This window comes from Pteronotus mesoamericanus, unplaced genomic scaffold, assembly GCF_021234165.1.
Source record: "Pteronotus mesoamericanus isolate MK-2021 breed Mesoamerican mustached bat unplaced genomic scaffold, CSHL_Meso_final contig_90, whole genome shotgun sequence".
Lineage (NCBI taxonomy): Eukaryota > Metazoa > Chordata > Mammalia > Chiroptera > Mormoopidae > Pteronotus > Pteronotus mesoamericanus.
The window spans coordinates 32,354,318-32,376,615 of NW_026555277.1; the positions used below are offsets into that span (position 1 = coordinate 32,354,318).

At 44.9% G+C, this 22,298-nt stretch overlaps 1 protein-coding gene across 2 annotated transcripts in view; it reads left to right on the forward strand.

The window, feature by feature from the left end:
* Positions 1 to 1,070: 1,070 nt before the first annotated feature.
* The window catches only part of WT1 (WT1 transcription factor), a 43,277-nt gene continuing 22,049 nt past the window's right edge, over positions 1,071 to 22,298 (forward strand). The window contains exons 1-5 of one of the 2 annotated variants that reach the window (XM_054586231.1): positions 1,071 to 1,080; positions 2,852 to 2,974; positions 3,418 to 3,520; positions 14,788 to 14,865; positions 15,906 to 15,956. In XM_054586231.1, the coding sequence (XP_054442206.1) occupies positions 1,071 to 1,080; positions 2,852 to 2,974; positions 3,418 to 3,520; positions 14,788 to 14,865; positions 15,906 to 15,956 (365 nt within the window). The remainder of the gene's footprint in view (positions 1,081 to 2,851; positions 2,975 to 3,417; positions 3,521 to 14,787; positions 14,866 to 15,905; positions 15,957 to 22,298) is intronic. The other variant, XM_054586232.1, reaches the window with a different exon arrangement.

Genomic DNA, 22,298 nt, shown 5'->3' on the forward strand with positions numbered 1-22,298 from the left:
CCTGCTTTTCCAGGGATCTGGGCCCACTTTTGACATGGGTTCTTCCATCTCACGGGATGGGCACCAGAACCCACTGTAGTCAGTGCATGAGTGGTTGCCAAGGCAGAAGTGGTGTAAAGACTTGGGTAGCCCCAGATTAAGTAGCCCCAGATTAAGTGCCGGGGTTTGGAGAAGGGAAAATGGCTTGTCAGTGAGGCCCATTCCCCAAACCCCACTGGAGCACCTATCCATAGCGCAAGAGGAGGCCTTGGCATCACCAGCCACCCTAAGGTCCCTGAGGAGACTGGCTTGGCCCAAGAGCCAAGGGCGCTCTCCTTGGATCGCATTGGAAAGGGTATTTCATTGTGGGACCGATTTCACCCTTATCCTTCAGTAGCTGCGGTATCATCAATATCAGCTTTCTAACCTGACTCCCTTCCTGGCTGAGCCTGCTGTCCCACTGCACCCCTCAGCTCCCTGGCGGGGCTGAGGGTGGGAAGGGGAGGACGCTGGCGTGGTCGAGTGGTTCCTGGGCTCCTCAGCCGCGGCGGGCGGGGGAGGGAGACGCAGAACGTCTTGCCTCCTGGCGCGGTCAAGGTTGCACTCCCTTCCCGGGCCCTGACTAACCGTGGGAAAGGCACTACCTTGGATGCTGGAGCTTCTTCCTCTACGACCTGTACAAGCTGTACAAGGAGCCTTAGAAGACGCTGCCCCTTTCTGCCGGCAGCTGTCCCTCCCCCGTGCCCTGTCCCCGTGCTCTGCTCGACAGGCCTAGCGCGAAGCCTCTGGACAGCGCGCTCTAATCAGTCCCGCGTCAGATAGGCTTCTAATTAAAAGAGTCCTCCCTCCCGGGCCCAAGCTTTCAGGAAACACTGCCCCTCCCGGGGAAGCTCAAGGAGGGGGTAGGAAGCCGGCCCCTGTCCACCGGGGTGTGCGTGTCCTGTCTGGGAGGGGCCCTGGGGAGCCTCGGCGTGCGCAAAGACGACGTCGCAGCCCGCAACCCGTGGCTTTGCTGCTAACCGGCAGCCGCAGGTCCTGCCTCCGAAGACAGCACAGTGCGCCAGGGCCGCTGCTTACTCTACGGCTCAGGAATGGAGAAGGGTTGGTCAAGAGGGAATTTCTTTGTCGCTTCTGTTTCTTCTTTTTATTTAAAAAGTTTTCCTTTCAAATTTCGGCCTTCGCTGTGCAAAATTGGGTGCTCGGAGCCAAATTTCGTTTGTAAGCTGATCGATAGGCCTCTAACAGAGCCCGGCGTCCGCTCCCAAAAGGAAGTGCCTGGAAGCCCAAGCGTGCTCACCCTCGCCTGACAGCTATGGGGGCGGGGGTTATCTTTGCCCACTTAGCAGGCGAGAAATGGAGGCCTCTGGGGTCATGCAAATTGTAGAAGCTGGTGGCTTCTTCAGTTGTCGTCCTGTGACCCCAATTGGTGCCGGGGACTTAGCTTGCTCTGTACAATTCGGTAATTAAGACCTGCCCGAATCCTTCCTCCTCCTCTGACAAACCACATTCCCTGGAGTGGGCCCCATGGAAGCTCTGTTTCTGTTTCAGGGGTTCTGTTTCAAAGATGAGGGTAGTGGCCTCCTTTTTCTGTCTAGCCTAAGTCTTCTGGGACACTTGTTGCAGAGGGATCGTGGGGCAGGGGGACGGGGCGGGGGGGGGGGGGGGGGGGGATGAGGGCTGTTTGACCTCAGTCCCAAGAATTGAGTGGAGTCTGGTGACTCAGCGCAGTGACCCAGCCCGGTGGTCCAACGGGGAGCCAATGTGAGTGTCTGGGCCAATCTCATTTATCACTTGGCTTGGACCTCAGGCCAGAGACTCCTGAGATAGGAGGGGACCCTTCTACTGAGTTCAGCGGCCCAGGACTGATTCGTCTCTTGGCGGTAGGATACTTTTTCCCCAGAGGCTGCAACATTTTTTCCAGAGGCTGGAGGGACATATGTTTAAAGCAAGTTAATAACAATAATCATAGAAGGAGACTACATTTTTTCAACCGATAAACCACATTATTATTACTTTTTCTTACCTTCGGAGAGGTAGGGAAGAACACAGACGGTATTGCCTTCGATTTCTTGAAAGGGAAACTGAGGCAGAGGACCCGCGCCCTGCTGTGATGTTGAGATACAGTGTCAGGCCTGGGGCTCGAGGAAATTAGTCCCCTCAGTCCTCGTCAGAGTCGGACCCGCCGAGCGCGGTGTGGGTCCAGGCAGAGGGGAAGGAGGAGGAGGACGAGGAGGACGCAGGGTCAAGGCCTGCGTGCCCAGTGGGCAGGGCCCCTTCTTTTTCCCCTCACTCGCTATCCCGAGGACCCGGGGTGTCCTGGTGTCGGGTCGCTCAGCCTCAGACAGATAACATTACTCGGTAATTACTCTTCCCATTTAAAGCCCATGCCGTTCAACTGGCTCCGAGTAATTAATGAAAGTTGGTGCGCGAGCCCCTGATTTACGGCTCCGAGTCAGCGCGGGGTCAGCCGAGCAGATTCATTTCGCTCGCTGGCGCTGCCCCTGCGCGAGAGCCGCTGTGTCTGGTTTTGGGGGAGAAAATTTTCTCCGCCGAGTGGTTGGCGGTTTTCATATTTCCTTGCGAGAGGTTCGGTCCAGAAGCAGCCGACACGGTGGAAGGCAAGGGCGTAAAGATTGGGAACCGGCGGGGAGGCCCGGGTGTTACTTGACATAGGGCGTGGAGCTGGTCCTGAGGTCACACCTCGGGGCCTAGGTCCCTCTTCCCGCCGAAAATCCTCGAGGCCGGTGGGCCAGCAGAGCCCTCCGCTGGGGACCGGAATGGGGGGCCGGGAGCTCCTGTGCACGGGCTCCGGTTCAGACCCACCGTCCGCGTCTCCTCGTTGACGCTGTGCTTCTCTCTGCCGCTCCCGCAGGATACAGCACAGTCACCTTCGACGGAACGCCCAGCTACGGCCACACGCCCTCGCACCACGCGGCGCAGTTCCCCAACCACTCCTTCAAGCACGAGGACCCCATGGGCCAGCAGGGCTCGCTGGGTAAGCAGGCAGGAATGCTGTGGGGTCCTCCTCCCCTTCTTTCACGCCACCTCTCCCAATGAATTTCCAACCTACAGCAAATTGGGGAGGGGAGAAGAGGACATCTAAAGGGATTTTTAGAAATAATTAGACCAGTCTCTCATTTTAAAAGAAAAGATCCCCTCCCCCCAAAGTATGTTGCCCTGCTCCACTCAACCAAGTCTAAGAATGTCCCGAGGGTCTTTTCGGTGTATTAGGCAGGGACTTCTAAGCCAATGTAAAGTGGGAAGCTTAGCTCATTCCCATCTGGACGACTCCTCTCTGCACGCCAGGCATCCAGGCTCCATTGCCCCCAGCTTAGCCTTCGAGCCCGGTGCAGGGTGCCCTTTCCCCGTCCCCGCCCGCCGCCCCGCACCCCTGAGCCCCTGGGGCGCGCTCACTCCGCCCTCCCCGGCTCTCCGCAGGCGAGCAGCAGTACTCCGTGCCACCCCCAGTCTACGGCTGCCACACCCCCACCGACAGCTGCACAGGCAGCCAGGCCCTGCTGCTGAGGACGCCCTACAGCAGGTAGGAGGGCGCTCGGCACCACGTCTGGGTCCCCGGGAGCACGGGAATGTCCTATGCAGGGCGTGCAGGGCGCGGGAGGCAAACGATGCTTTTAGCCCACCCAGCTCCTCAGAGCAAAGTAAAACAGATCTCCAAGCTCTGATGAAAAGAAGTAGATCTCGTTTCCTGGTTCTTATTTTGAATATAAGCGAGCGCGGTTACTGTTTGGAACGGAACAAGAAAGAGAGGCGCTTTGAAAAGTTACTTTTTAAAAGGGTTCTTTGCTGGAAGGATTTTAGCATCCTCAGGACCAAAGATTAAACACGGAGTCCACTGCCACGCGGTTCTCACTCCTCAAATCCCCTTCGGCCGCTGGCCAACCCGCCAGACCTCTCTGGGACCACTTCGGGGGCCGCACCCTCGGGCAACAGCTTCCCCCACCCTAGTCCGCCCAGCGGCCTGCGCTCGGCGGGCGCTGTTCTCGGCTCCGGGCGTCGCGCGGCAGCGGGACCCGGGACCGTGCGTGGGACTGCAGCCCGGTGGACGCAGAGCCCTGCGCCTGCCCTGCGCCTGTTCCCGGGAGGCGGAAGGCAGCTTCTTTTCCTTCGAAGCTTTTTTCCTGTACCTTGTGCCTTCTCTCGGCTCTCGCTCCACCCTCCACCTACTCTCCCCCAAATTTATTCTTCAACTTTGGGTGAACTTGGCCAGCAGCCCGCGTCTCCGATAGGGTTGCCTAGTAACTGGTGCACACACCGGCCCGCGCCTGGCGGGGAGCTGGGGAGCAGGGAGGGAGGCGGCAGCTCGCGGCCTCGGAGGCCGGGGATTGGGCGCGCATTACCTCACATACCACCCCTACCCCTCACCCCCGCGCTGTGGCCATCCTGATACCGACTGCCCCTAAACTCATCTCCATCCTCCCTCCCCTCCGCTCCAGGACCCGGGGCTGACGTCAAGGGAAGGAGGTAGTGAGGTAATGAAGGAAGGAAAAGCGCCTGTCCCTGGGAGACTGGGTGGGGGGAATGGCCGCGCCTGGGGGACCTTCAGTCCCACAGGTGGAGGAGGGGAAGGAGTCTTCGCTCCTGAGCCCGCGGTGGCACATCCCAAAGTCCTGGCGTGCTTACGAAATTGAGCCTAGGACTGGTCTGATTCTCCTGTCCCTCGGAAGGACAGGGCCGAGCCTTTCCCATTTCTCTATGCTTGAGCTGCGTGGGCTTTGAAAATCTTTTATTTAAATCGGAAAATCCGGCGTATCTAATCGGATCTTGGATTTGAGATCGCGTTTTGTTTTTGTTTTCTTCTTTTTCCTTTTCCCCCCTCTGTCCCCCTCCTTTTCTTCTTTTCATTTTTCTTTTTCCTTCCCCTTTTCCGTTCCTTTTCCTTTCTCTTCCCTTCCCTTCCTTTCCTTTCAGAGAGATTTCCTCTCCTCTCCTTTCCTTCCGTCCTTTCGATTTTGACTTAGGACTCTGGAGACAGACGGGGGCAAAGAAACGCACCCAGTTGCTCAGGTAGAAAGGTCACAACTGATCACCCTCCTTTGCTCCCTTCCAAGCTCACATGCAGTTCAGTGCTTCAGCACCAGCGGCCCAGCGCGCTGCCCCCAGCCTGCCATTGCCCTTTATGTGCCTCCCCTCCAAGGGTCAGGGCAATGGAATGGAGGCAGAATCCCCAACCATGCCCTGCTGTGATCCTCCCCCTTTAGCAAAACTGGGTGGAGGCGTTATTCCCCTTCTGCTTGAAGAGCTGCTTCTGCCCATTGCCAGAGTGGCATTGCTATTACTCCAGTAGCCATTGGGAGTGCGGCCGGAATGCCCCCATGGGATGGTCTTGGCCTGCTTCTCCCTCCTTGGCCCTGCTTGGTGCCTCACCCCAGGTGGAGAAGAGGACCTGATGCCTGAGTGGGTGCTGTTTAGATGGGGCCGGATCCCATCTGGGAGCTGGGGACTGAGAGGCCACTGGAGTCTGGTTCAGTAGTGACACGCAGCTACGCCCAGTTCTTACTCTTTTCTCTGAAGCATAAACCCGCCCTGTGGGGCACTAGGAAGGGGCCCATTAGAGGGACTGAGCCACACAGGAAAAAATGGGGTCAGGGATAAAATGATCGCAACCACTGGTTTAATGGCGATTCTCCAAATCGAGTCTTTGGGGGTGGATTTCGACTTAGGGCTAAATGTGAGATTACTATGGAAGTAGAAAAAGTCACTTGAATTGCATTTTATGCATCCAATTTTCAGTTTTCTAGTCCAGCTTCCAATTGGCCACTGTATAGAGCAATTTTGTCATGTTCATCTTTTGGAAATACCTGCTTATCCATTTTTTTCTTTCTGTTGAGTTGGCCAAAAAGTCTGTATGGTTTTTTCTGTAAAACAAAAGACACATTTTCCATTTTCACCAATAACTTTATTGATTTGAATAGTTTGAGAGTGCCGGCTCTCTCCTGCATGGTATAACATTATTTGTTTTCAATTAATATTGCGATTTGATTGTTATCAACTTCAACTCGTCTACTCAACCATGGAGCATTGTCCAGCGAGAAATCCCCAGCATGAAACTTTGCAAGCCACCTTTGACATGTTCGATCAATAACAGCACCTTCTCCATATACTGCACAAATATTTTTTTGCATTTCAGTTCCATTTTTACCTTTCTTGAAATAATAAAGCATAAGTGTTGCTTATTTTATTCCAGCTTCAATATTATGATGGCTACACAAAAATTCATCAATTTTGGTTAAGTTTTAAAAAAACGCATGATGATATGACAGCTGCCAAAATACAACCTAACAAAATTGTTTTAAATGAAGTTAAAGGCAACTAGAGCCATCATATGGAAAAAAACCAAATGAATTTTTTGGCCAACCTAATAGATAATTATAAATTCTTGCTTCTCGTTTTTATATGAATGTCACAAAACACCATTTTCTCCTGTTACAGAAAATTGCCTGAACAATAACGTCTCCTAAAACAGAGTTTGTGACCCCAGTAGGAATAGATTTTGTTCCCTCGAAGTTTGTACTATTTGAGTCTTTGGAGCTCCATCCACAGTGAAGTCACAAGATTTCAAATCATTTTGCAAGGATCAGGTACTTCAAGCCGGAGGACATGTGATCCATATACGCTGTTTAAATAGCTGTGTAAACAGGTGTTCCACGGTATTCTCAGTAACTCATTTCCATCCAGCTATTAAAACAGTTGTTGATCAAGGGAGTCTTCAGGTACTGAAGTAATAAAGCAGGAATCCAAATGATAATTAAGTATCATGAAAAAGAATCTTGAAGGTTTAGCATTGCCTGATATAGAGTAAGTACTTAATAAATGTTAAATATTTATTGGGGATGTTGTTTTTATTAGAAGGTTTATTGGCACTACGCTGAGGCCGCTGTCTTCTCTCTAAGAGCCGGGTGTCTTCTGTTTGTTCTCCTTGAAAGAGGTGAAGTCTTTCTCCTGGAGCTGCTGGCGGCTAGGGAGCCCTGTGTTTGCTTAGTGTGCCCTTCTCGTAGAGACACTCTGGTGGGTGCACCATGTGAAGCCTTTTCTTCTTTTCCCCCAGTTCTCTGGGATGGATGGCTTGAGAAGAGAGCACTGTCTAGACATCTTACAGTTCACTTAAACAAATTGCTTTTTAAACAAATTCTCTGTAGTAGCAATGCCTGATGTCTCAAGACAAACTATGGATTAATTTAGCTTAATTGAAAAAAAAAGAAAAAAAGATCAGATACTTCCCCGGCAGTAATGATGAATGGACGGGTGCAGGGATATTTTACTACTGGGTCTGTGCATCGCCATTACTGCAGTTATGTCATTTTCTTCTTTCCTACTCCTAAAAAAAGTTTGAAAAACTCTTTAAATGCTTTTGGGAACACAGTGTTTGAAAAAGCACAAAAAATAACTTTAATCACTTAATAACTTTACTTTTGGATTTTTGATATTCAGGGGTGCTTTGCTGTCTAAAATTGAGATCTGTGGGGAGCGGCTTGCTTGAGTTTTGCTTGCCTCGTTGCATTTGACCCTCTGAGGCGGCCTGCCCAGCTTCTTCCCCACCCATCGTCCCAAAGCGGTGCTCCCCAGGCTTGGATTTAGTCTCCCTTCCCAGCATGAAGTAAAAACAGTGGGACATATATGGACATTAAATAAGCAGTACATAACGTGAATTTGCTTTGAGGAAATTCTCAGGATTCTCTACTTGTTAGGAGAGAACTTTACAACAAGGGAAACATGGTAAGTTCTCTCTTCTCTCAGGTAACGGATCTGAAGGGTTACAGCTATACATTTGTGTGTTGGTGTAAACAGCAGTGAATAGAAAATGCCCCCAAACAACTTATGGGAAGTGATTGGAGATTGTTTCCCTTCTCCCTGCCCCTCCCCACCCTCCTGCCCTGCTACATATTGAAGGTGGGTAGAGTTTTGTCTAAAAGTTACTAAGGCTTATGAAACTAGATTTTGGCACTTAGGGAAGCCCGCGGTCATACCTGGGTGAAAGCTTGAGTCTCTGTAACATAGTACCTAGGGTTTATTAGTGCATGCTCACTACATGCTGCTGGGCATTGTGCTGAGCGCTTCACTCTCAGTTCATTCATTCAATTCTTCTGATTAATCCATGAAGTGCGTGCTCTAAACTCCATTCTGCTGAGGAGGAAATAGATTTGGAGAGTCAAAGTAACTTGTCCAGGGTCACACAGTGAGTGATAATCAGAACCGGGATTCGATCCTCAGTATCTCTGATTTCAAAGCCCATCTGTGCTCTGGATCACCGAGGGATACCAGGCCACTCCACCTGGAATATTCCCCTGATACCGTCCATGCTTTTATACAAACTTACTTCACCCAGGCACCATTCTAAGCACATTACAAGTGTTGACTTATTTAATCACATGACAACTCTTTGAGGTATCATCGCTTTGAGGTTATCACCCCCCACTTCACAGAGGAGGAAGCTGAGGCCTTGGGAGGTGAATTTGCCCAGCGACAGAGTCAGGGGCAGAGCTGGTGTTTATATCTGGTTGGTGAGGCTCCGGATCCGTGCTCCTACCTGCTGCGCCCACCCTGCTGCCTTCCCTGATCCCTAAGTGCCACTCTCTCTCCAAAGGTGGCATCTCCAAAGGTGGCCTCACGGAAGAAACACGTTATCCATTAGTTTACCAGTACCTTTCAACAGGAAGCGCTTACTGGGCTGGGGGCACTATTTTTCCCTGGCTAGTATTGTTGGAGCCAACTTGAACTTTCTCCTTAAGTCCTAACTGGCAAAGCAGCTCTGTCTTTGCAACTGTGGACTCCTCTAACTTTGCTTTTACCACTGGGTGTGACTGATGGTGAAGTTCAGTGCCAGGCACCTAAAGGAATCCAGGGCAGTGGACTTTCTCCCCATCCCTGGACCCAAGGGAATGTCAGCTCCCAGGGCTGCCCAGCTTTCCATTTGCTCAGAGGCAAGTTCCCAGGGAATGTTGGACCCCACGCTCTCCTGAGGGGAGACAGTGGTAAAGTCCACCCTTGTTAAGTATAATATAATGTTCCCTCTGATTTCTACATAGAACGAGCAACTAGCTGGACCTTTCCTGCTCACTTCCCTTGAACTCTCGTCCACAAGCTCCCTTGGCCTCCTCTGGTGGCTGACCCCCAGGCCCTGACTGTGTCCACTGCACAGCTTGATTCTCAGAGAAACTTTGAAAAGGGGTTCTGTGCACTGTGTTTGAAAAATATTCCCATGCACACTCTTTTTTTAGACATTCTAGTTGTTTCTCTTTCCTTTTACCCTGTGATGTGGTTTGCATATCCTCCTTTAACAACGGTGCGACCAATATAAATGAGAATATTTCCTCTTGCCCCTTAGCAATTCAAGAAGCAATAATTGAATCACTGATATTCAATCAGTGAGAGAAACATCGATCGGTTGCCTCTTGTACGCACCTGGACCACAACCGTTTGGTGTATGGCATGATGCTCAACCAACTGAGCCACCCAGCCAGGGCTGACTTTTTAATTGAATGTTGATTCACAAATGGTGAAGTTGACAGTGGAGCCTGTTACCAGTAGATTGTCTTTCTTGGGAATGAAACTTCCTTAACAGCCATAGAGTTTTTGGGGAACCCAGGTCAGCGGGAAGTTCACAATCCCCAATTTAAGTTAGTTTTTGACTTAGACATAAATCAGAGGACAGTTCATGTCCAAGGAAATAAAATCACAATCAATACTGCCTCTTTTCACTTGTGTATCCAAGTACACTTTATGTGGTGTGCAAATTTTATTTGGCAATACTGGTATGTTTCCCACATAGGTAGGCATGAAGGCAGAAAGTCTGGAATGGTTTCCAAGGTGGTTGGCTCATGGTGTTATCAAAGCCAAAAGCTTGCATTGGGCTTGTCTCCAGGGAAGGGGAAAATCTATTTTCAATATTCCTTCAACTTTTGTGCTGACCGAGTGTTTATTAATAGAAGTTGAATCCCCAGTGGGTTTTTCTTTGGTTAACTGGAGAGCTTGAGAGAAACTACAATACCAAGAGATTGACTGTAAAATAATTATTCACCATGGCCTGCTGGGCAGAAATTTCTCAACAGGCAGCCTCCAAGGCGCCACAGAGGGAAGAACACAGGAAAAGGGCAGTGTGGAAGTCTGGCTGCAGCCTTAGTAGTACATGAGCCTTGGTTATCAGGTAGAGGTCAAGTCAGAGACCTATCTGTTACCGTCGGGCAGAGCAAATGCTGGAAACACGAGTTCTGATCACGAATGCCAGTTATATTTGCCTGTTTCTTGTTTGGCTAAAAAAAAATCGTCCCATGGACAAACTCTTTTCTTCCAGCAAGATCCTGCTTTGTGGGGGGATAGGGGAGCTGGGGGAAATAGGTGAGGGAATTAAGAATTACATAGTGACAAATTGGTAGCTACAGAGTAGTTACAGGGATATAAAGTACAGCACAGGGAATATAGGCAATAATATTGTAATAACTATGTCTGGGGCCAGATGGGTACTTGAAATATTGGAGGGACCACTTTGTAAAGGATATGATTATCTAACCACTATGCTGTACACTTGAAACTAATATAGAATAATATTGAATGTAAACTGTAATTGAAAAGAAGAGATCTTACTTTGCCAGCTAGCAACCATCTGGCTGGGGTTTACTCCAGTCTCAACCACGTTCGACGGTTCCATTCCAATGTTGCTAAGATCTTTTCTACCTTGTTCTACTGAATATAGTAAATGCTCTTAAAGATGAAAATGAATTACACATGTATTTGAAGAGTGGAGGAGTTCTAGTCCAGATAATAGCCGAGGGTTTTCTTCTTCCTTTCTTTTTGTGTGGAGGTCAGGAACTCAGTAATACTGCAGTCCAGGCCAAAACAAACTCTATATGATCTACTACTGATTTCCTTTTAAGTTCCCCTCTTTGCTAGGGCTGACTTCCTTTTATTTTACTCCAGCTTGCATTAATCCCAGTTATAGAAGTTTCTTTCCTCTCTTGCCTCCAACTTCAAACATTTCTTACATAGGAAACAAGTGGCTTTTTTTTTTTTAAAGACCTACTTAAAAAAAATATAAAGGACAACATGACTTTCGGAATATGTTTTGGCAGCTTGCGATTTCAGAGTTCACTTCCGAACGGACAGAGTTAGACAGGGGGCTGAAATGCCTACGTGACCACTGTGGTTGCTCTGAGTCAAACCGCCTGCTTATCTGATCTCCTCTGGGAATGAGGTGGTTGACACCTTCACTGGCTATTTAATAATTAGATGCTCTATTTGTCAGACACCATATATCCTTTGACCAGTGCTGCCTCTCTGTGTGGGTTTTCATGATGGGAGCTGGGTGTTGACTGATTGCCCGAAAAGATCAGAGCCTGAGCATGCCTGGGCCCAGTATTTTTAGTTCAAGTTCACATTTTGTCCTCACCCCAGCAGCAGTTATTGTCATTGCTGTCATGGACTTCCAGTTGAAAGATTGTGCCAGCCAAGCCTACTGACTGAGCTGCTGAGGCGGCCTGGCCAACAGAAGGCAGGATGTGGTGAAAACTGTGCTCTGATCCTTCTGTTGGTCTCAGGAAACCTATTAGTAGCTTGGGGATTTTCTGAAGGTCCTTCTTCCTATCGCACCTTCTCCTTCTCTCCCCTTCTGAGGGTTTACAAGCTGGGCTATCAGGGCCACTAAAACCAAGAAAGGGATTCTTGTTGGGGTCTTGGCACACTGTCCTTAGTTAGCTCAAGGGGATGTGTTGGGCATCTTTCATCTTGCAACTTTCTGGAGACAAAGTCGGTTATGATGCTTCCTTGCATATGTTTTCTTTCACTTCCAGACTCCTGTCTGTATTATTATCATATTATTATTACTGTTATTTAAATGGTAGCAAGAAGATGAGCCTCAGAGGCCAAATGATGTCTGAAATCTTCAAGGGGGCATGGCAGCGCAGGATGGGGGTCGGGACACCAGGCAAGCCAGCAAGTAGGCACCTCTCTGAGCCCCGGTCCTCCTTTGATAAATGGGGATCATAAATATACCTGCCTCATAAAGTTGTTATGAAGAACCAATAAGTTCTGTGCAAAAATTGATTAGAAAAATTAAAATATTATGGCTGTATAGCCCTCAAAGAGCCATTATTAGAGTTTTACAACATCTCTGTAAAGTTAGACTGATTGAGATTAATATTCCCATTAGACAGATGAGAAAACTGAGGTGCAGAGAGCTGAGTTGATTTGCTTAATTTGCTCAAGATCCTAAAACTTCTAGAAATAGTGCTGTCCAGCAGAAACATAATACAAGTCATATATGTAATTTTAAATTTGCTAGTAGCCACATAAAAAAGAAACAGCGAAATTAATTTTGAAATATTCTGTTTAATCCAGTATAGTCAAAATCTTATTTCAACATGTGGCACTAGTCATATTTCAAGTGCTCAGTAGCCACATGTGACTAGTGGCTACCATATTGGACAGGGCAGTAAAGAGTATTTATTAAGCCCCTACTAGGAAGATACCTATGTGTATTGGGGTCCTTCAGGAATTAATTACACTGACCCTACAGCAAGAATAACTCGTATTTAAGAAAGCTTGCTTTTTGGGAGCTGAGAAAATGTCCTTAAAAATATTTTCTCTTTGGGGCACTTCCTTATAGAGACCCTTAAGAATGTATTGGACTATTTTTTAAACCTGTGAGAAAATTCCTAAATCATAAAGTTAGATATTTGGGACTTACTAACCCATATGTGTAAACTTATGTCACTCATCTTGTTTCTCAGCCCTCTAAAAATTAGGATTTTCTTAGTCTTATGCAAGGATGAAATAATTTCAGAAAGATCCCACATCCCAATAGGGCCTAGGAGAATTGTCAACTGGAGCTGAGTGATTTTGGTTGGTGAACAATTTTTTAAAAATCAGTGACAAAAATATAGGGCTGCCTGGGGAATACAATGCCCGTTGGCTGAGATTAATGGCAAGATTAATAAATGGATTGCTTGATGAAAAGGCGCAAGAGAACAAAAACCAGTAGAGATTGTGGAGGAGGCTGCTTATTAATGAACTGTCAACCCAAAGAAAGTTCAAGAAACTCTCCTGTGTTAAATGCAGCAGGCTGGCACTTCTAATAAAAATTGGGGTCCTTCAGGAATTAATTACACTGGCCTTACAGCAAGAATTCGTGGAATTGAGAAACGTAGTGGCACAGACCAGCACCGGCCGCTGCTGCAAACCAGGGAAGCTGCAGGAGAAACTAATCATTTTTTTTCATTGATATGTAGGATATTGTAGTAGCATAATAGCCAGTCAGACATGGGGATGAATGATGGGGTCCAGATATACACTGACTAATGAAACTACACATACTTTGAGATTGAAGTCACTTCTCATTTCATATGTAAAATTCCCTTCTGGAATCTGATTTTCTCCTTATCCTGTGTACCCGCCACTAAGGAGTCCCACATAACTTTCAGAGTGATTACATGAGAGGCCGATGGACTTGACCATGATTTATCAAGCTACGCCAAGAGAAAGCACAGTATTCATTTATTCTGCGTGGCTGTAATTTCCCAGTTTGGTTGGCCTGACAGAACCTTCTCTTAATTAAACTGTGGTGTTGCCTTGGACGGATGGATGAAGCAACCCAAAGGAATGCCGTGACAAGATGGAGATTGTCCAGAATTTGCAATTTGATATCGCACATCAGATATCGAAAGCTTCTTCGCTTTTTTTCACGTCTGCCATGAAGGTAGAGTGAAAATGTCCTGTACTGTGCTTAGACCAAGGGCTCCCAAACAAACCATTAATCTCTTGGGTTTCAAATTTCATAATTAACCATTTCAGTCCAGGACAGAATTTATTCCTAATAGAGCTTGGTAATATGCCTGATGGTTTATGTGCTAGTTGTCTAGGAATGAGATAAGTAGAAGATAAATAAATTAATTAATAAAAACGAAAACACATGTAAAAAAGATGTTTCAAAGAGTTGTACATGCAGGCTACTTTGAGAGGGGTGTTATTTCAGGGAATGAATGTGAGAACTCTTTTATAATGCATTTAGAGTAACGTTTAAAACCACATGTAATAAAAATGTTTATGAGAGTTGAATGTGCAAAGTAAAAGGGAGAGAATAACTTTTGATTGCTTTACATGATAATGTATTTCTCCTTCGGGGTCTTAATGTAAATGACCAGCCATTGTTTACCCTCATTCCACTTTATAGAGCTGGGTTGGGGGGTTTTTAGAAAAAAGCTCCATTTACTTGTACCAGGATTATAAAATTTATAGAAAATGATTCCTTTTGCTGTGCATAGAGTTTATCACCCTCTTTCTTTTGCTTGTCACATCCTTGAGTATGAGACCATCCATCACCCATTTCTCTGACTTTTCAGGCCCTCATGATCCACATGATACTTATCCTTTTGATTAAAACAACTTAATGGCTTTTTCACGAATAATTAATCTGCCGCCTTTTTACTTTCAGCTCCAGGCTTTTAACTTTAATGTTGAGTTATCCAGCCTGTGTTGCCTTTCAGAGTTTCACTACCTTTAGCCTCTTCCCTTCAAAGGTTTAAGACCTCTTTAGAGACTTCAGTGTTTGCTCTACTAAGGTTTTTAAAAGACATCCAAATTACCCTCACGTCCTTTCTGCTGTGTGTGAAGTGACTAACTGTGCAGAGATCAGCGGGATGCAATGAAAATTATTTCAGACTCATGTGTTCTGTCGTTCTGGAAAACGTGGAGGCTTTCACTGTGAAGGGAAGTTAAAACTCGGTTGTTTTCTGAAGAGACAATTGCACATTCATTTTTGTTTAGTTAAGCGTTTTTAACTCTGGATGTTTTTTCTAACAGTGACAATTTATACCAGATGACCTCCCAGCTTGAATGCATGACCTGGAATCAGATGAACTTAGGAGCCACATTGAAGGGGTAAGGTTGTCTTTATTCCATTGCCCTTACACAGTAACTTAACACCTGTTTGAACCATTTTAAAGGTGCTCATAACTTCTGAAAAGAGTACAGTTTTAGAAGAATAGGCAAGACTCTTTGTAGAATCAAGATGTTTTCCTCCTACCGCCAGTTGGTGGGTTGTGTTCAAGTACTAAATTTTCAGGCATATAAATAGGGGATATTTTTATCTGAAACAAGGGAGTTAAGAATAGTGGGAAACCTTAATATGGCCTTTACTTATTCTTTTAGAGTTCTTCAAAGTTGTCCATTCAGCCTCGTTTAATGTTTATGTTTTGCCAGTCATATCACAGGTGTTACCTATTTCATTATCTTATCAGGAAATGCTTTGAGTTTATCAAGTTCAAGAGCTTAATTTATATTTGAGAGAGAATGATTTGGACAATTCAGAATCAACTGTTCTCATACCTGGTTGCACCAACAGATTTCTTCACACTTGATATACAACTACAATAGGTAGAACACAGCTATCACACATAGATAGGTAGGGGCAATTCTTAGCACCTGGAAATGAACAAAGAAGAGCAGGTGGGAATTGCTTTCCATTTTCTAGCAAGTCTGGGTTGATAAACAGTCAGATGTGACACTCAGGAAGCTCCTGTGATGTATCAGGTGATCTTTTAGGTCACCTCTTTTAATCTCCCTAATAACATTATGAGGTCCAATTACTGGCACCCTGTTTTCTAAACTTTCTAAAGAAGTAAATCAAGCTCGGAGAGTTAAGTTCCCAAGTTCACATCATATGAAGCAGTAGAGCTGGGACTCCAAGCCCAGATCTAATTCCAAAAGCCCAGGCTTTTCCAGCCTCCCTCTGGGGCCTTTCACCTCCCCTCCAGCTCCCGGGGGTTGGGGTCTCAGGTGAACACTCTGCAGGAGACAGCTGGCTTCACATTTCTGTGTATTCAGTGGCTGGTGGCTTCTCATTGGATTCTGGGTTCTGGGGGGGCTTTTAGAGCCATGCATGCTCCATTCCCCATTCCCCACCTCTTCTTCTCTTCTAGAGTTGCTGCTGGGAGCTCCAGCTCAGTGAAATGGACAGAAGGGCAGAGCAAGTGAGTGGACAATGCGCTGATGGCAAATGACATAGGCCTTGTTGATGGTGCCTGGGGGTGATTGTCAGGAGTTAGGACTGACAATGGGTAACCAGGGCAGCCATTGGTGCACTGGGATGGGAAACATCTAGTCATCGCTCTCCTTCTGCTTCTTATTTATCGAGGACCTGCTGTGGACGAAAATGGTGACATTTCTCATCAACATACCCCTGGATAACAATTTTATCCATACTCCTGGATGAGAAAAGGGAGCAAGGAACCCTGCTCATTTCCTTGTGACTGTTTTATAAACTACTAAATTTGTGGCATTACACATATTGCTGTTAGATCAATCAAATCTTTCAGTCATACTTCACTTGCATTTTCTCCATTTACCTTTAAATCTCTAAGGAAGAACTTAATTTTTACCCCAAGTCTATGGCCAGACTTCCTGCAAGGACTTTTTCATTCCCAAACACCTGTGCCTTCCTCAGCCCTGTAGCCTGCACCCTGGAACATTTCTGTAACTGTTTCTTTTGATTTCATTTTCTCTGCATGAACACCAGAACCAGCCTCCTTCTTCTCATCCTTCTTTCTTGTGTTGGCTCAGTCCTGTTTTCCGGATCATCCTTCAATGATCAGCAGAGTTGTTTTTCATCCTTTAAGACTTACTGTTAGATCCTTCTCTCTACCCCGTCCCCAGTTTTCCTTTTTTATCCAAATCTCCACTTCCTCTCCCTAGACCCTAAAATAAGAAGGTTCCTGTTGATTTAAATTTTTCTTCCCCCACTTGCATTCAAGAGGATGCTGTCAATTTCAGCATTCTACCTACTCTCAACTTGTCTTATATTTCTTGGCATCTTGGTCCTACTTTTTCTTTCTGGGTCTCTTCTTTTTGTTCTCCCTTCTCCACTGAGAATTCAGTAACTCTCCCCAAACTAAATGCCAAGAATAGAAAGAACATGATTGTGAAGAGTGTGTGTTACAGTTTTAAAAATTTCTTCATGTTGGAGTATAGGGTTTGTTTTTTGCTTAATTACAAAAATTATAGATAAGGAATTTTGGCATCCATTTAAATCTGGGTCATTCCACAGTTGAGAGAATTTTGATGGCTTTCAAGGTCTTTAGACATGTGATAATAATCACTTGCTGGAGGGTCAGAAGCTATATTATAAAGATGAAACACGAAGTATGAACAGTTTGTTTTTCAGTTTCACATAAGAAAAAAACAAAGAGTTTTTTTCATTGGTCTGGTGCTTACATTTTGAGAAAGGACTTCTGAAATCAAAATGTATTTCTAGAATACTAACTTCATTCAGAGAGCTGTATCAAATGATCAAATAGCCACAATAGTCCTACAGAAGAGCAACTCTTTGGAGAGCAAAACAGGTGTGCAATTGTCTTGTTTACTAACATAACCTCTCGCACTGGATTTGTCCTTTCAGAACAAATTGTAAGTCAGATAATGTCTGCTTCCCTTTGTGAACTGAACATTTATCCAAGGATGGATGTTAACATTATTGAACCCTCTGTGAGTGGCTTTGCATGTTTCCTCTTTTGATCTCCTGACAATCCTAAATTTACGGTCACGTCCGTCTTTCAGATGAGGAGGCTGGTGAGATTAAGCCACTTAACCAAGCTCACATAGAGAGTAAGTGGCAGAGCCGTGTTGGAACCCCCTTCTGTCTGCCTCTGGATTCTGGGCCCCAGATTAGAGCTTCTTAAACTTTTTAGATTGTTACCATGGTAGAAATGCCTTTCACACTGAGATCCAATATACACACGTGCGTGTGCACATAAATCCCACACAAAATTTTCAGAAAACAATACTTACCCTTCCTCCATGCTGGGCATACTGATGTTTTCCACTTTATTCCATGTTATTTTTAAAACGCTGGTGGTGAGATGCAGATAGATTTTTCAGACCACCGGTGTGTGATGGCCCACAGGTTGCCTCCCTTTTAGCTCTTGAAGGGATCAACTGCTTAGCTCTTTCCTCCAGGCCCCTGAACAACCGAGAGCTGGATTCAGCTGAATCTGCTATTCCAGTAGAAAGCCTGGCTTTTCCCCTGGGAGGGAGATATACTCTGGGTGGGTGACATTATCCTCTGCTATACCCAATTTACTTTCTTTTGCTGCGATGCGAAAACGCCAAAAATACATTTCAGAAAAGCTATGTCATGTAGAAAAATAAAGAGAAAAACCCCCCACCTTTTGCTTTAATCTGTAACTAGTGTCCTGACACTAGTTTGAAATCAGTGGTAAGAAAAATCATGGTGACAGGGTAGATATATGACAGGAAAACTGGAGGCTTGACTCATGTTTTGGAGAAGAAAGACATAATTCCCATGTCGCTCATAAAAATGAGGTATTATCAATTTTTTATTAAAATATCATGTACTTCAGACTAACCCCCACCAAATATTTGCTCACGTCTTCTTTCCTTGAGAATGTTACTTTTATTAAAAAAAAAAATAGGCTTGTTTCCCCATGTCCTAACAAGTGCGTGGAGACATCTTTCATTAGATGTCTGGGAGCCGTGATAGGCTAAAGGGTAGGGCTGGGATTTTAGGGAGAGCGCGAGGAAGCTGAGAAGAACACTTGATAGAATGAGGAGGGGTGGAGACACTTGCCACTGTTTTGTCTCTCCCTGTACTCATTTTCTAATCTCTGCATGCCCGTTGGGACCAGAATTACTTTTATGATTTCAAATGGGAGAATATTGTATTTCAATTTTAAGTCAAAGAGAAGATACTTTTGGAAACCACTTTTTTAACTAGGACCCTTGACCTCACCCACAAACGAAATTAGCTTTTTAAAGTGGGTCACTGAGAGAAAAAATTACCAGGGGCCCTTTCTTAGTGTCACTCCACATTTATGAATAATTCTGTTTATGGTGCCTTGTGTTGTCTGCTTTTTATTTCTTGAAAAAGATTTTCTATGTGTTCTTAATGGCTGCTGATTTTTTTAAGGCTGCTCACAAGCCTTGGCTACTCTCTTAGCCTCTGTTTTGTCTCTCCTGAAGAAAATATCCTGCAAAATGGAGAAACACATCAACCTTGACTGTGGTCCAAGTTATTAAAACAAGGAAGAAGTTATTCTCTGGGGATGTGGGCAGGGGGAGTGGGAAATCGAACACAATAGAAATGTTAAAGGAGCGCTGAGCAAAATGAATATCCCTTTGCTGGTCCAAGAAGTTCACAGACTGTTGGGAACACACAGTATTTGACCTGTGGATGCTTGAAAGGAAAAACGAAAGCCTCGTGACGAGTGATGTATGGTGCAAACAAAGCTGTGCGGGATGGTAGGGCCAAGGCTGTTGAATCTGGAGAAAATCCCCGCTAGACATGGTCTCATCCCTGAGAACCTGTGCCAAAAGAGATAGCTGTCTTCCCTGGCTGGGAGCTCCAATACACAGCCCAGCACCTTCCCTCTCCAGCTCGTGAACATAAGGTACTCGTCCAAGAGATTTACTTCTTGAAAATACATCGCCTGCTTTTAAGTGACTCCTGGAGCTTGAGATGCAAAAGCGAAGGTGGGGAGAAGCAGCGCTGTGAACGTCAGCAGTCCTGAGTGTGCTGCTCCCCTCCACCCCCAGCGAAAAGTTAAGTTCTCCTTTCAAATAAATGGCTACATCAATGCTCGGTAAGCAACAGCTCTTTGCCTTGCCTTGGACTTGGCTAGGGTCTGTTGGCCGTAGGACAGAACAGAGTGTGGGACTCCTGGGCTCGCAGGATGGAGATGGTGACTGATTCAGAGCTGCGTCCCCTGTTCCTGTCAGAGTAGATTAATTCAGTTGCCTCTTTGCGTTCACTTTTCACTTACTTGCTGCTACGTTCTCCTCCCTAATTTTTCACCTCCCCCAAATTTTTGCCTTCCTTTCACCTGGAAGTGAGGAGCTCGGTGGGCTCAGCCCCAGGAGGTGAGGTGGGGTTCACATGGACGCCAGTGTGTTGGTAAAGGGGTGTGTGAGTGTGTGTGTGTGAGTGTGTGTGTGTGTGTGTGTGTGTGTGTGTGTGTGTGTGTTTGAGGGGTGAGGGTAGCAGATGAGTGCAGGAGGATCTCTTGCATGAACGAAAGGAGTTTCTGGATCTCTTCAGGCCTGCGATCCCATCTTGGTTCCTTCCGAGAACTTCTACTCATTATTCATCCTTCTCCCTGTCTTCTACCCAAGGGAAAAAAAGAAAAACTCCCATTACTTTTAGTCAGAAAAACATTGATATAGAAGCTACGCTAATAAAAAGTCATCCAAATAAAAGTTTATCTGAAATAAAGGCTACTGTGCATTTTAGTAGTTTTTTTCCCCCTATTAAAAGCAAACAAGTTCATGTATTCTGCATTTATTTATTTACAACTCTTCATTTTAAAGGAAAAGCCACAGCTGTAGTGTTCTGAAGGCTAAGATGGTGACTCTATCGAAAATGAAAACAATTTTTTTTCCTTTGATCATGAAAGTAACACAGGCTTATTATTTTTTAAAAATTCAGACAGTACCAAAACATTAAAAAGGAGCAAAGTTATCTGCTATCTCAACAGCCAGAGACAACTTTTTAAAACATATTGAGGTATGTTTTTAATCGGCAGAGAAAAAATTCTGGAAACATTTACCAATCTGTTAACTGTAGTTGCCTCTGGAAAGAGTAGCGGGAAAAAGAAAGCACAGCGGAGATAAGTAAAAGAGGTACTAGCAGCAGATAAACTGGACAACACTTTGACGGAGTTTTGCTGCGAAAGGGAACAAAGAAATGGGGTTCTAGTTCAATGGAGACAGAGGGCCAGGAGAAGGTGGCCTTGCACTGATTATTTATTTATTTATTTATTTATTTATATTGGGAAAGAAGTAGTTGTATTCCGAATGAGAATGATCAGGAAGAGGCAAAAAAACAAAAACAAAAACAAAAAAACCCCAGCAGCCGCGATGATGGGAGGGGCTGGAACTGCTGGAGCTCTGTCCTTGGGAGAGAGGAGGCTCTGTGAGGAAGGGCATGTTCCTAGTCAGCTGGGAGTTGGGACAGTTCATCTGGTAACAATACTGATTTACAAGAGTTCTTTGTTTATAAGGATATTAACCCTTTGCTTGTCGTATTTACTGCAAATCTTTTCTCTGGTTTGTGTTTTTACTCTGTAAATGTTTTTCTGTCAGAAATTTTTATTTATGTAGGAAATATTATCAGTTCATGTGTCTTTTTGTTACATGTATTTTCACCTTTGTTGAGATACAGTTGGTGTGTAACATTATGTCACTTTTAGATGTACAGTGTGATTATTTGAAACATAATATTTGCATATATTGCAAATGATTACCACGATAGTGGCTTGCAAAATGATTACCTCCATAGTGGTTAGTTAATATCTCTGTTACTTTATCTAATGCACAGAATGGCGACTGTAGATAACAATACTGTATTAAATACCTGAAAGTTGCAAAGAGGGTAAATCTTAAATGTTCTCACCACGCGTGTGTGCGCACGCGTACACACACACACACACACACACACAGTAATTGTATTATATATTTTCTATGGCTGTTTTTGAACAATAATGGATGAGTAGAGTTTGATATAGTTTCAAGTTTTTGGCTTTTATGGCCTTCCATGGAAAGATTTTTTTCCAGCCCAAGATTTTTTTTTAATTTACTCATTTATTGGTATATTTTTCATTTGCTTTTTCCATTTACACATTTAATTCACCCTGTATTTGTTTGGCAGTTGTATTTTACCTTGATTTGTTTCTGGATGACTAACTAGTATCCCCAAACTATTTTGAATAATCTATCTTTTTCTCATTGACTTATATCAATCCTTGGATCCTATCAAATTCCTTGGACCCATTTCTAGACTCTGCTTTCTTCTTTTGATCAGCCTGGCTCTTGTTGATGAGTATCAAACTGGTGTTTTCGGTTTTTTTCCTATAATTTTATAGTCTGTTTAATGATGTGCTATTTCCCTAGCATTATACTTTTTAAAAACTATTCCTGGCTATTATCTCTTGTATATTCTAAGACGAACCTTAGATTCATTTTGTTAATTTCAAAGAAAGTTGATCAATATTGGTTCATTAATTGTGACAAATGCATTATACGAACGTGAGATGTTGACAACAGAGGGGACTGGGTGTGACGTATGTGGGAACTGTCTGTATTATCTTAGAAATTTTTCTGTAAATCTAAAATCATTCTGAAATAACGTTTATTTTTTAAAGTCTTAATTAGGCTTTAAAAGTCAAATTAGAATTTTGATTGGATTGCATGAGGTTTAAAAATTAATTTTGGACAAGATTGACTTTTGAAAGAAATTTCAATCCTTTCTTCAAGAACATGGTATTTTTCAACACTTTTTCAAGTTTTATGCTATGTCAGATGTC